Source organism: Salmo salar, chromosome ssa01 (genome assembly GCF_905237065.1).
Source record: "Salmo salar chromosome ssa01, Ssal_v3.1, whole genome shotgun sequence".
Classification (NCBI taxonomy): Eukaryota; Metazoa; Chordata; class Actinopteri; order Salmoniformes; family Salmonidae; genus Salmo; species Salmo salar.
This window is the reverse complement of record NC_059442.1, coordinates 25,137,657-25,151,458: the sequence shown is the minus strand read 5'-3', so window position 1 is coordinate 25,151,458 and position 13,802 is coordinate 25,137,657. Positions and strand designations below refer to the sequence as shown.

Genomic DNA, 13,802 nt, shown 5'->3' with positions numbered 1-13,802 from the left:
TTTCCCTTCTTCTGCTCTCTTAGTAAGTAAAACAGCCACTTGTTTATCCCTGCTGAAATGCAGGAGCATGTGGCTGAAAAGTGATAGCTAGCCTGTTTAACTGTGTCGGCTACAGGATAACTCAGTGGCGCAAAAGGAACTCCCAAGCTAACAACGAACATTCCCACAACTTTAGAGAATGTTCCCTTAAGAGTCACATTAGGTCATTAACTAACAATTTCATAGGAATGTTCCGGTGATGTGCTAGGAATGTTTCCAAGAGACCATTCCCTTAGTGTCCAATTTAAATTACCCAGAACGTGGTTAACATGTTCTCAGAACTTAAGATATTAACTAGCTGTCGCCATTGGCGTCGGCTAACGGGGATCCTAATAAATCTAGACACGTTTCATGGGAACATTGCAAGAACATTCATGTGTCCGTTCCGTGGGTTAGGAGAATATTCCATCAATGTCCCACCAAACATACACAGAACATGGTTGCCATGTTCTCAAAACATAAGATATTAATGTTCTTGACACATTTCATGGGAAAGTTGCAAAAGCATGTTTATAAAAAAATATACCCCACCGTTCAAAAGTTTGGGGTCACTTAGAAATTCTTGTTTTTGAAAGAAAAGCAATTTTTTTGTCCATTAAAATAACATCAAATTAAATCAGAAATACAGTGTAGACATTGTAAATGACTATTGAAGCTGGAAACGGATGATTTTTTTATGGAATATCTACATAGGCGTACAGAGGCCCATTATCAGCAACCATCACTCCTGTGCTCCTGTGAGCGAAAACTATGGTGTCATTTCAGTCTCACAATTCGAATGCGCATGGGGGCATGTCAAGAGTGTGGAAAATAATGTTGAGAGTGGGTGGAGAGAGTTGAAAGTTCAGATAAAAATCTTAAGGGTGCAGAGGATCATGTTGAGGAACAGAGATAGTTGAGAGCTCGGACACAAATGTTGATTGGCCAGAAAGTGGAATTGGGAGCAAGAAATGAAGTGTAGAGCACAGCATCTCCCATTTCTCGGTATACTTGCCTGCGCTCTCTCGAAATGTAGCTGTGCTTGCATGAAATGATCTCTGTGTGCTAGCAAATCTAGAATGACATGTTACTCAAATAAGATAGCCAGCCTTATCGACCAATCATAGCAGTGCTTTTAGTTACAATGCCAGTGATTGGCTAGCTAATTTGGAAGGCTGGATCAACATGTTCACATCTCCAGGTAGCTAACTGGTAGCCATATTGCAACATGGAGGACTTCCCACAAGGCGCTTCTTCTTTTAGGTAAGAAAGCTAGCTAGCTAATTCAGCCTAATGCTATATTTCAACGTGTTTTTGATTATCTAATTTATGTAAAGATTTTTTAGTGGATATCTGTACTGGTACACTCAGTAATTCCAGTTTAGCTATAAATATTTGATGATGTGATGTCATATTTTCTACATTGTAGAATAATAGTGAAGACATCAAAATTATGAAATAACACATATGGAATCATGTAGTAACCAAAAAAAAGTGTCAAACGAAAAATATATTTTAAGTAGCCACCCTTACACACTCTTGGCATTCTCTCAATCAGCTTCACCTGCAATGCTTTTCCAACAGAAAGAGTTCTCACATATGCTGAGCACTTGTTGGCTGCTTTTCCTTCACTCTGCGGTCCAACTCATCCCAAACCATCTCAATTGGGTTGAGGTCAGGTGAATGTGGAGGCCAGGTCATCTGACGCAGCACTCCATCACTCTCCTTGATCAAATAGCCCTACACAGCCTGGAGGTGTGTTGGTTCATTGTCCTGTTGAAAAACAAATGATAGTCCAAATAAGTGCAAACCATGTTCTGCGTATCTTTGGTGGGACATTGATGGAATATTCTCCTAACCCTCAGAAAACGGGACACTCAAACAGAAGAACATTACGGGTAATATACCAATTCTAGGGAGAACGTTTTTTTTTTATCTGGGTCCAGATAACGAGTCACTCAGTGATGTGCATAAACCACAGGTTCCAAGCTACCAACTCCAGCTGCTTGGCTATAATATCAGCAACCCAAAATGAGAGGAATTTCGATACCAGAGATAACGACAGATCATTCAAACCAGGAGTAACAGGAAGCCGGGATACGTCAGGGAATGGTTTACAAGTTGTGGTAAGCCCACATTAACATGTTCCTGGAGGGGTATTTCCTCTCTCAATGATAAACAGCAGTCCTGTTGGTGTAGCATTGGGCAAAAACAACTGTGACAAAGTAGCTGTCTTCATAGATTTCACCACTTGGTTTTAAGGCCTTCCAGTCCCCACACACTCACTTGTGTACGCACTACAGCAAACTATCTATCCTGACCATCAGTAGACCTCACAGAACTTGACTCGCAATTTCGGAGACTCTTTCTGTCAAAGCCACAACCACTAACTTCCCCAACATACTCCTCTGGGGCGGATGGGACTTTGAAATCCAATTAAGTCTAGAATATGCATATAATTATTGGCTTTGGAGAGAAAACGCCCTAAAGTTTCTAAAACTGTTTGAATGGTGTCTGTGAGTATAACAGAACTCATATGGCAGGCAAAAACCTGAGAAGATTCTGAACAGGAAGTGGCCTGTCTGAAGAGTTGTTGTTCATCTTGGCTCTTTTTATTGAAGACTGAGGATCTTTGCTGTAACGTGACACTTCCTACGGCTCCCATAGGCTCTCAGAGCCCGGGAAAAAGCTGAATGATATCGAGGCAGCCCCAGGCTGAAACACATTATCGCGTTTGGATAGTGGCTGGTCAGAGTACTCTGAGACTCATGCTCTTGCACGAGATGTTTTTATTTTCTCTCTCTTTGTACGTATACACGCTTTCCCGGTCGGAATATTATCGCTTTTTTACGAGAAAAATGGCATAAAAATTGATTTTAAACAGCGGTTGACATGCTTCGAAGTACGGTAATGGAATATTTAGAATTTTTTTGTCACGAAATGCGCCATGCTCGTCACCCTTATTTACCCTTTCGGATAGTGTCTTGAACGCACGAACAAAACGCCGCTATTTGGATATAACAATGGATTATTTGGGACCAAACCAACATTTGTTATTGAAGTAGAAGTCCTGGGAGTGCATTCTGACGAAGAACAGCAAAGGTAATAACATTTTTCTTATAGTAAATCTGACTTTGGTGAGTGCTAAACTTGCTGGGTGTCTAAATAGCTAGCCCTGTGATGCCGGGCTAGCTACTTAGAATATTGCAAAATGTGCTTTCACCGAAAAGCTATTTAAAAAATTTGACATATCGAGTGCATAGAGGAGTTCTGTATCTATTATTCTTAAAATAATTGTTATGTTTTTTGTGAATGTTTATCGTGAGTAATTTAGTAAATTCACCGGCAGTGTTCGGTCGAAATGCTAGTCACATGCTAGTCACATGCTAATGTAAAAAGCTGGTTTTTGATATAAATATGAACTTGATTGAATAAAACATGCATGTATTGTATAACATAATGTCCTAGGGTTGTCATCTGATGAAGATCATCAAACGTTAGTGCTGCATTTAGCTGTGGTTTGGGTTTATGTGATATTATATGCTAGCTTGAAAAATGGGTGTCTGATTATTTCTGGCTGGGTACTCTGCTGACATAATCTAATGTTTTGCTTTCGTTGTAAAGCCTTTTTGAAATCAGACCGTGTGGTTAGATTAACGAGAGTCTTGTCTTTAAAATTGTGCAAAATAGTCATATGTTTGAAAAATTGAAGTTTTTGCATTTTTGAGGTATTTGAATATCGCGCCACGGGATTACACTGGCTGTTGAGTAGGAGGTTAACCTCGAGGCCCTGGGTCTGAACCCGGCCCTGTGCAACTGGGTCTTGGACTTCTTGACGGGCCGACCCCCAGGTGGTGAAGGTAGGAAGCATCCCCTCCACTCCGCTGATCCTCAACACTGGGGCCCCACAAGGGTGCATGCTCAGCCCCCTCCTGTACTCTCTGTTCACCCATGACTGTGTGGCCAAGCACACCTCCAACTCAGTCATCAAGTTAGCAGATGATACAACAGCAGTAGGCTTGATTACCAACAATGACGAGACAGCCTACAGGGAGGAGGTGAGGGCTCAGGGAGTGTGATGCCTGGAAAATAACCTCTCACTCAACGTCAACAAAACAAAGGAGATGATTGTAGACTTCAGGAAACAGCAGAGGGTGCACCCCCTATCTACATCGACGGGACCGCAGTGGAGAAGGAAAGCTTCAAGTTCCTTGGCGTACACATCACTGACAAACTGAAATGGACCACCCACATAGACAGTGTGGTGAAGATGGTGCAACAGAGCCTCTTCAACCTCAGGAGGCTGAAGAAATTTGGCTTGTCACCTAAAACCCTCAAACTTTTACAGATGCACAATTGAAAGCATCCTGTCGGGCTGTATCACCGCCTGGTACGGCAACTGCACCCCCCGCCACCACAAGGCTCTCCAGAGGGTTGTGTGGTCTGCCCAACGCATTACCAGGGGAAAACTACTCACCCTCCAGGACACCTACAGCACCCAATGTCACAGGAAGGCCAAAAGGATCATCAAGGACATCAACCACCCAAGCCACTGCCTGTTCACCTGACTATCATCTAAAAGGCGAGGTCAGTACAGGCGCATCAAAGCTGGGACCGAGAAACTGAAAAACAGCTTCTATCAAGGCCATCAGACTGTTAAACAGCCATCATTAGCACATAAGAGGCTGCTGCCTATTAGGCATACCCTAGAAATCACTGGCCACTTTAAGGAATGGAACACTAGTCACTTTAATAATGTTTACATGTCTGGCATTACTCATCTCATATGTATATACTGTATTCTATCCTATTCTAGTGTATCTTAGTCCAGTTCCGCTCTGACATCGCTCGTCCATATGTATATAGTCTTAATTCATTCCTACTTAGATGTGTGTATAGGGTATATGTTGTGTAATTTGTTAGATATTACTTGTTAGATATTACTGCACTGTCGGAGCTAGAAGCACAAGCATTTTGCTACACCCACAATAACATCTGCTAATCACATGTATGTGACCAACCAAATTTGATTTGACAGCAGAATGGCCTTACTGAAGAGCTCAGTGACTTTCAACATGGCACCGTCATATTATGCCACCTTTCCAACAAGTAAGTTTGTCAAATTTCTGCTGTACTTGAGCTGTCCCGGTCAACTGTAGCTGCTGTGAAGTGAAGTGATAGGCCACACAAGCTCACAGAACGGGACCACCAAGTGCTGAAGCACGTAGTGCGTAAAATTCATCTTTCCTCAGTTTCAACACTCACTACCTAGTTCCAAACTGCCTCTGGAAGCAACGTCAACACAATAACTTATCGTCAGGAGCTTCATGAAATGGGTTTCTATGGCTGAGCAGCCGCACACAAGCCTAAGATCACCATGCGCAATGCAGGCGTCGACTAGAATGCTGTAAAGCTCACCCCCATTGGACTCTGGAGCAGTGGAAACGTGTTCTCTGGAGTGATGAATCACGCGTCACCATCTGGCAGTCCGACGGACAAATCTGGGTTTGGCAGATGCCAGGAGAATGCTACCTGCCCGAATACATAGTGCCATCGGTAAAGTTTGGTGGAGGAAGAATAATGGTCTGGGGCTATTTTTCATGGTTTGGGATAGGCCCCTTAGTTCCAGTAAAGGGAAATCTTAACACTACAGCATACAATGACATTATAGACGATTCTGTGCTTCCAACTTTGTGGCAACAGTTTGGGAAGGCCCTTTCCTGTTTCAGCATGCATAACAATGTCCCCATGCACAAAGCGAGGTCCATACAGAAATGGTTTGTCGAGATCGGTGTGGTAGAACTTGACTGGCCTGCACAGAGTCCTGACCTCAACCCCATCAAACTTATTTTACATATTAGTAAAGACAAGATTAAATTGAGAATAGTTTGATGGGTGAAAATATGATCACTTGATAAGAGAACAGCTGTCAGCCTGAGGCAAGCAGAGTGCAAGCTTTTGTTGTTAATTTCTCAAATCATCAATAGCCTAGTCACATTATGCAGCCCATATACGTTTTAATTTCTAAGGCATTCTAAGGTTTGTATAATTCACAACTAAAGTTGCTAAATAACTCTAAATCTAGCATATAGGACCTGTGTCAAATTATCAACATAGCCACTTCATATGCGCACTCGCTCTGTAATGGGAAAAACATCCTTCCTATTTTAATAAGCTTAATTAATTTATATTCTTCTTACTATTTAACCTGATAAAATAATAGCACTTATAAACATATCTTGTCAGCTAAATTAACAAGCCTACAGCCTATGGCATGGGAGTATAGCCAGATAACATAGGCCTACAGTAGGCAAACTCATTCTGTTCTTCTGAAATACGTTTTCTTTATATCATAATGTTTCTTTAGATCTGACTGAAATAAATAATGGATTTATTATGATGATGTATATTAAATAGATTTATTTTACTTTATGTTTCAAAGGTGGACATCAGCGGCTAGTATGTGTGGAGGCCTGAAGATGCTAAACGTGTTTATGTTAATTAACGGTCAATTACCATGAGACCGGTAGTCTTTTGCATGACAATAACCTGCAGGCAAAATTTTATGACCGCCGCAGCCCTATCAAAAGTCCCTCCCTGTTCCATTTGCTTCAGTTTGAGAAACGTTTTGCAACAGAATCCGCGGGATGAATACATCCCTGCAGAAAACCTAGATGGCTGGCTCTGTTGTCTCTGAATCAGTGGTGTAAAGTACTTAAGTAAAAATACTTTAAAGTACTACTTAAAAGTACTCGTTATATTTTTACTTCAATACATTTCTAAAGAAAATAATGTGCTTTTTACTCCATACATTTTCCCTGACACCCAAAATTACTTGTTACATTTTTAATGCTCAGCAGGACATTACATTACATTTACTTGTGATATTTAAGTATATTTAAAACCAAATACTTTTAGACTTTTACTCAATTAGTATTTTACTGGGTGACTTTTACTTGAGTCATCTTAACAGAAAATATCTTTACTTTTACTCAAGTATGACAATTGGGTACATTTTCCACCACTGCGCTAAATCAAAAACGTCATCATTCATAGGACTACAGAATTACATAGAATTGTGAATGGTACTATGCCGCCACTTAGTGGCCATTTGAAGATACTTTACTCGTAGAACACACAGGGCAAGTTGTACCGATGCACCAAGTCTGGAACCAACAGAACTCTGAACAGCTTCTACCCCAAGCCATAAGACTGCTAAATAGTTAACCAAACAGCTACCCCAGACTATCTGCATTGACCGACCCATTTTTGCACTAACTTTTTTGACTGCTGCTACTGTTCATTATCTGTCACTTTATTCCTAGTTTTATGGCCATATCTACCTCGTACATCGACTCGGTACTGCGTGTATATAGCCGTTATCGTTTTACTCATTGTGTATAATTATTAACGTGTTACGTGTTTCACTTTCAATTATGTGTCTATTTTATATCTCCGAAATGTTGGGAAGGGCCCGTAGGTAAGCATTTCACTGTAGTCTACACCTGCTTTTTACGAAGCATGTAACGAATACATTTGAATTGTTTTATTTGTACTGTACCAACTAGCTAGCTAAACTACTAATAAACTACAAGGCGTCAAAGTTTGCAAGCGAACTAACGCTAGCTAGCGTAGTTAGAATCTTAGCACGTTAGCTAGCTATCACTCACCTCTTTCGCCGTCGCTGTGCCGTCTATACCCAGTAGACCATACAGGTCCATCTGCAAAAGGTCTTTCGCCTTATTTCCTGTCATTTTATATTTATTTACTACAATAAAATACCAAAACAAACGAAATATCAACGTCCTGAAGATGTTTGTTGTTGTAGCATTTGGGTTGGACGTTTTGAACTTTCAACTCGGACGCATCCACTTCCTGAAAACAATGCATCATGGGAGGTGTAGTTAAAGTGCGCTAAACAATTTATTACGGACTCGCATGATAATTGTGAAATAAAATTGTAGGTATTGACCTTCGCAAGCATTTTGATTGTATGTTTTTTAGTTTGGTATATTCAAATACTTTTCCTGGCTTTAATGTGATCCGTTTCAGATATCATTGTTATATGAACATTTTGAAAATAATGAAAAAATAAATTACATTTTTGGAGTCAATGTGTAAAACGTAAACCCTACCAGACTGGCCATTATAGTAATATTATATTGGCCAGTCTGGTACAGTATGGTAGTTGGTAGAAGATGGCGCTTGCAATGCCAGAATATTGGTTTCGATTCCAGGGACCACCTGAACGTGAAATGTTTGCCAAATGACTAAGTTGCTTTGGATAAAAGTGTCTACTAAATGGCATATATTATATTAACATACATTTGAAAAAACTGGAAAACAAGGGTAACAGAATGATGGCACCAGAAGAGATGGCTGACGTTTTACGGGCTCCTAACCAATTGTGCTATTGTGTGTGTGTGTGGTTTTTCTTTTACATAAGTACAAAATCACCCACCATTTCTTTTGAGTGAAAATAGCTTCTGGATATCAGGACAGTGATTACTCACCTCGTACTGGACGAAGATTTTTTCTTTAACGAGTCGGACGTGAAGGATTTTTTTCAGACACCCGACAAGGCCCAAATCCCCGTCATTCGCATGAAGAAGAGACGGAGATATCAGGAACGTAGGTCGCGGTGCCTTGTAAGGATCCGACGGCGAGTGAGTAATCCCCCTCTACCATCAGTCCTATTAGCCAACGTGCAATCATTGGATAACACAATGGATGAGCTCCGATCAAGACTATCCTACCAACGGGATATTAAAAACTGTAATATCTTATGTTTCACCGAGTCGTGGCTGAATGACGACATGGATAACATAAAGCTGGCAGGGTTTTTGATCCAACGGCAAGATAGAACAGCTGCCTACGGTAAGACAAGGGGTGGCGGTCTGTGTCCATTTGTAAATAATAGCTGGTGCATGAAATCTAATATTAAGGAAGTCTCAAGGTTTTGCTCACCTGAGGTAGAGTATCACATGATAAGCTGTAGACCATACTATTTACCAAGAGAGTTTTCATCTATATTTTTCATAGCTGTCTATTTACCACCACAAACCGATGCTGGCACTGAGATGGCACTAACAAGCTGTATAAGGCCATAAGCAAACAAGAAAATGCTCATCCAGAGGCGGCGCTCCTAGTGGCCGGGGACTTTAATGCAGGAAAACTTGAATCCATTTTACTTCATTTCTACCAGCATGTTAAATGTGCAACCAGAGGGGAAAAAAACTAGACCACCTTTATTCCCCACACAGAGACGCGTACAAAGCTCTCCCTCGCCTTCCATTTGGCAAATCTGACCATAACTCTATCCTCCTGATTCCTGCTTACAAGGAAAAACTAAAGCCGGAAGTACCAGTGACTCGCTCAATAAGGAAGTGGTCAGATGACACAGATGCTAAGCTACAGGGCTGTTTTGCTAGCACAGACTGGAATATGTTCCGGGATTCTTCCGATGGCATTGAGGAGTACACCACATCAGTCACTGGCTTCATCAATAAGTGCATTGATAACGTCATCCCCACAGTGACCGTACGTACATAACACAACCAGAAGCCATGGATTACAGGCAACATCCGCACTGAGCTAAAGGGTAAAGCTGCCGCTTTCAAGGAGCGGGACTCTAACCTGGACGCTTATAAGAAATCCCACTATGCCCTCCGACAACCATCAAACAGGCAAAGCGTCAATACAGGACTAAGATTGAATTGTAATACACCGACTCTGTCACTCGTCCAATGTGGCAGGGTTTGCAAACTATTACGGACCACAAAGGGAAGCAAAGCCACAAGCTACCCAGTGACACAAGCCTACCAGACGAGCTAAATAACCTATGCTTGCTTCGAGGCAAGCAACATTGAAGCATGCATGAGAGAATCAGCTGTTCCGGACGACTGTGTGATCACACTCTACGTAGTCGATGTGAGTAAGACCTTTAAACAGGCCAACATTCACAAGGTCGCAGGGCCAGAAGGATTACAAGGACGTGTACTCCGAGCATGCGCTGACCAACTGGCAAGTGTCTTCACTGACATTTTCAACCTGTCCCTGACCGAGTCTGTAATACCAACATGTTTCAAGCAGACCACCATTGTCTCTGTTAGGGTTGCACATTGAGGAATATTCAGATGTGGAAACTTTCCATGGGAATTAACGGGAAATAATTGGATTTAATGTGAATGTATGGGAATTAATGGAAATATATGCAAATTAATATTAATACCATTTAAATGTAGATGTTTTTTGCATTGTATATATTTACCATATCATATGGAGACAGACACATAAAACCTTTTACCTTGTCCTAAGTAGACATAATTGCAAATGATTAAATTCTTCCAGTAGAAATAAAAAATAAAACAATTTAGTTACGAATTGAACTTTAATTAAATGAGTTGACTCTTCACATGGGATGATTTAAATGAATAACAAAAGAAAGGAAACATTGAATGATTCCCAATGATCCATCGCATCTCCCAAAAACATTTTCAAAATACTGTACATCGGTAAAATGATAGCCTAGAAACTAAAGCTTTGGTTGTCTTCCTCTCAGGCTTCCATGTCTTCTCCCTGGACCTCCACAATGTCCGCCTCTTGAATATCAGACTGAGGCCTCATCTTCACTGTCACTTTCCAACCTTGTTGAGAATGGCTCGTTGTCAGGCTCAAAGCCTTAAATTTGCCCGGATGGCCACCAATTTTTCTAACTTTGTATTGGTTGCATGCTTTGGTGTGTGTGTTCCCAAACAAGGACCAGTTGCGCTCTGAGGCGGCTGATGTTGGTGGGATTTGGAAGATGGAAGCATGGCTGATGAGATATGTTGGCACGACTGCAATATTGCATCTCCATCCAAAAGCCCTTGCTTGGAAGTGTACTTTGCCAGACTGCCAAGAACCTGGCCCTCATCCAGATCAAGGTGGCGAGACACGGTAGTGATGACACCATAGGCCTTGTTGATCTCTGCACCAGACAGGATGCTCTTGCCAGCATACTTGGGGTCCAACATGTACGCTGCGGCGTGTATGGGCTTGAATGCAGAAGTCTTCATGCTTTTTATGTATTTCAGAACTGCAGTTTCCTCTGCTTGGAGCAACAGTGAAGTGGGCAGGGCCGTACGTATTTCTTCTCTTATATCTGCAAGCAGAGTCTGAACATCACACAGGTTGGCATTGTCTCCCTGAATCCGTGCAATGGCTACTGCTATAGGTTTCAGGCTGCTTACCACTCTCTCCCAAAATACCTCATCCAGGAGGATCCTCTTGATGGGGCTGTCCATATCAGCAGACTGTGATATGGCCATTTCTTGGAGAGACTCCTTCCCCTCCAGGAGTCTGTCAAACATGATGACAACACCACCCCAACGGGTGTTGCTGGGCAGCTTCAATGTGGTGCTCTTATTCTTCTCACTTTTCTTGGTGAGGTAGATTGCTGCTATAACTTGATGACCCTTCACATACCTAACCATTTCCTTGCCTCTCTTCTAAAGTGTATCCATTGTTTTCAGTGTCATGATGTCCTTGAGGAGCAGATGCAATGCATGAGCAACACAGCCAATAGGTGTGATGTGAGGGTAGGACTCCTCCACTTTAGACCAAGCAGCCTTCATGTTCGCAGCATTGTCTGTCACCAGTGTAAATACCTTCTGTGGTCCAAGGTCATTGATGACTGCCTTCAGCTCATCTGCAATGTAGAGACCGGTGTGTCCGTTATCCCTTGTGTCTGCTCTTGTAGATTACTGGTTGAGGGGTGGAGATGATGTAGTTAATTATTCCTTGCCCACGAACATTCGACCACCCATCAGAGATGATTGCAATACACTCTTCTTTCTCTATGATTTGCCTGACCTTCACTTGAACTCTGTTGAACTCTGCATCCAGCAAATTCGTAGATAAAGCATGTCTGGTTGGAGGGGTGTATGCTGGGCGAAGAACATTCAGAAATCTCTTCCAATACACATTGCCTGTGAGCATCAGAGGTGAACCAGTTGCATACACAGCTCAAGCAAGACATTCATCAGTATTTCTCTGACTATGTTCCTCCATTGAGTCAAAAAACCTTCTGATTCCAGGAGGACCATGAGCTCTTGCTATCGATAAGGTGTCTGATTCATAATTTTCACCTCGAATAGAAGTAGAGGGACTTTTGTCAGAGGTTGCTTGTTGTGAGCACTGAGGTAACTTTATGCACTTGGCCAGATGATTCTGCATCTTTGTTGCATTCTTCACATATGATTTGGCACAGTATTTGCAAATGTACACAGCTTTTCCTTCTACATTAGCTGCAGTGAAATGTGTCCACACATCAGATAGTGCCCGTGGCATTTTCCTGTAAAGATTGGAAAGAAATGTGTAAAAAAACATACAATTCCATGTACAGATAAATAGTTAAGCAGTTAGATTAAACAACTCCTTTGTAAGATAAATGTTTTAAAATGAACATGTATGGAAACATTTGAATTAACACTCAGTTAGCAGGCTCAAGCAAGCTAAAACCCACATGGTAGCAAAAATTAACTAGTAGAAATTGTTAAGAAGTTAGAAATGATTTAAACACACTTTGCTGTAGGCTACTATTTACTAGTTAACAAAAAATAAAGTATGTCATATAAAATATATTCACCCCACCCAGTATTGTAATCAAAACTTACCAGAAATAATGTAGTCCTTGGCTCAGACAGTGTAGTAGTGTGGGCTCAATAGCTTCTCATTAGTGTGCAAGATCTTGAGAATCAGCTGTACATGTGATGGAAGAATGCACTGTGCATGCAGAGGGTTGCAATTCCAATTTTAATTGGATATAGTTTAACCAAAATATGCCACAAGACCTAGAATTGCCTTATGTTTATCCCACCAAAAAAAGGTTCACTGTTATAAGCTAACGTTTTTGATGAATTTAAGCAAAATTAACCAAATTCCCAGGCTTAACTTCCCATGTAAAATTTCTAGAAAGATTCTGGAAATTTACCCGAAAGTTTCCGACCCTTTGCAACCCTAGTCCCTGTGCCCAAGAACACCAAGGTAACCTGCCTAAATGACTACCGACCCGTAGCTCTCACATCTGTAGCCCTGAAGTGCTTTGAAAGGCTGGTCATGGTTCACATCAACACCATTATCCCAGAAACCCTTGACCCACTCCAATTTGCATACCGCCCCAACAGATCCACAGATGATGCAATCTCTATTGCACTTCACACTGCCCTTTCCCACCTGGACAAAAGGAACACCTATGTGAGAATGCTATTCATTGACTACAGCTCAGCGTTCAACACCATAGTAGTATTCATAAACGTAGTCTAGCCTGGGCTAAAGCAAGGAACTCATGTTCTGATGCTGATTGGCTTCTTTTTAGGCAGTTACGAAACAAGTGTTATTTTCTTCTCAGGAAGGCAAAGTCTGAATATTTTATGTCTGTTACCACTGATAACCTGAATGACCCTAGAATGTTTTGGAAGGCTATTAAGTCTGTCTGGTAACAGTAATGTTAATTAATTACCGTCATGTGTACTGAAGGACACTGTTGCTGTAACGGCTGCCTTTCGAGAGACTGGACCAAAATGCAGCGGAGTTAGTGTTCATGATATATTTAATGAAACGGAACACTATACAATTACAAAAACAATAAACTGACAGCCAACACAGTCCTGTCAGGTGCAAACACTGTAACAAGAACAATTACCCACAACCCCCAAAGGAAAAGTAGGCTACTTATGTGTGACTCCCAATCAGCCACAACCCTCTACAGCTGTGACTGATTGGAAGTCACACGGCCAAAATAA

General features: G+C 41.5%; 1 protein-coding gene across 3 annotated transcripts in view; it reads right to left on the bottom strand.

Annotated features, from left to right (window-relative positions):
• LOC106582929 (dnaJ homolog subfamily C member 17) overlaps positions 1 to 7,899 on the bottom strand; it is a 54,530-nt gene extending 46,631 nt beyond the window's left edge. For 2 of the 3 annotated variants that reach the window (XM_014166661.2, XM_014166751.2), the window contains exon 1: positions 7,689 to 7,896. In XM_014166661.2, the coding sequence (XP_014022136.1) occupies positions 7,689 to 7,772 (84 nt within the window). In that variant the 5' untranslated portion in view covers positions 7,773 to 7,896. Of the gene's footprint in view, positions 1 to 7,688 lie in introns of all 3 variants that reach the window. The other variant, XM_014166588.2, reaches the window with a different exon arrangement.
• Positions 7,900 to 13,802: the final 5,903 nt, after the last annotated feature.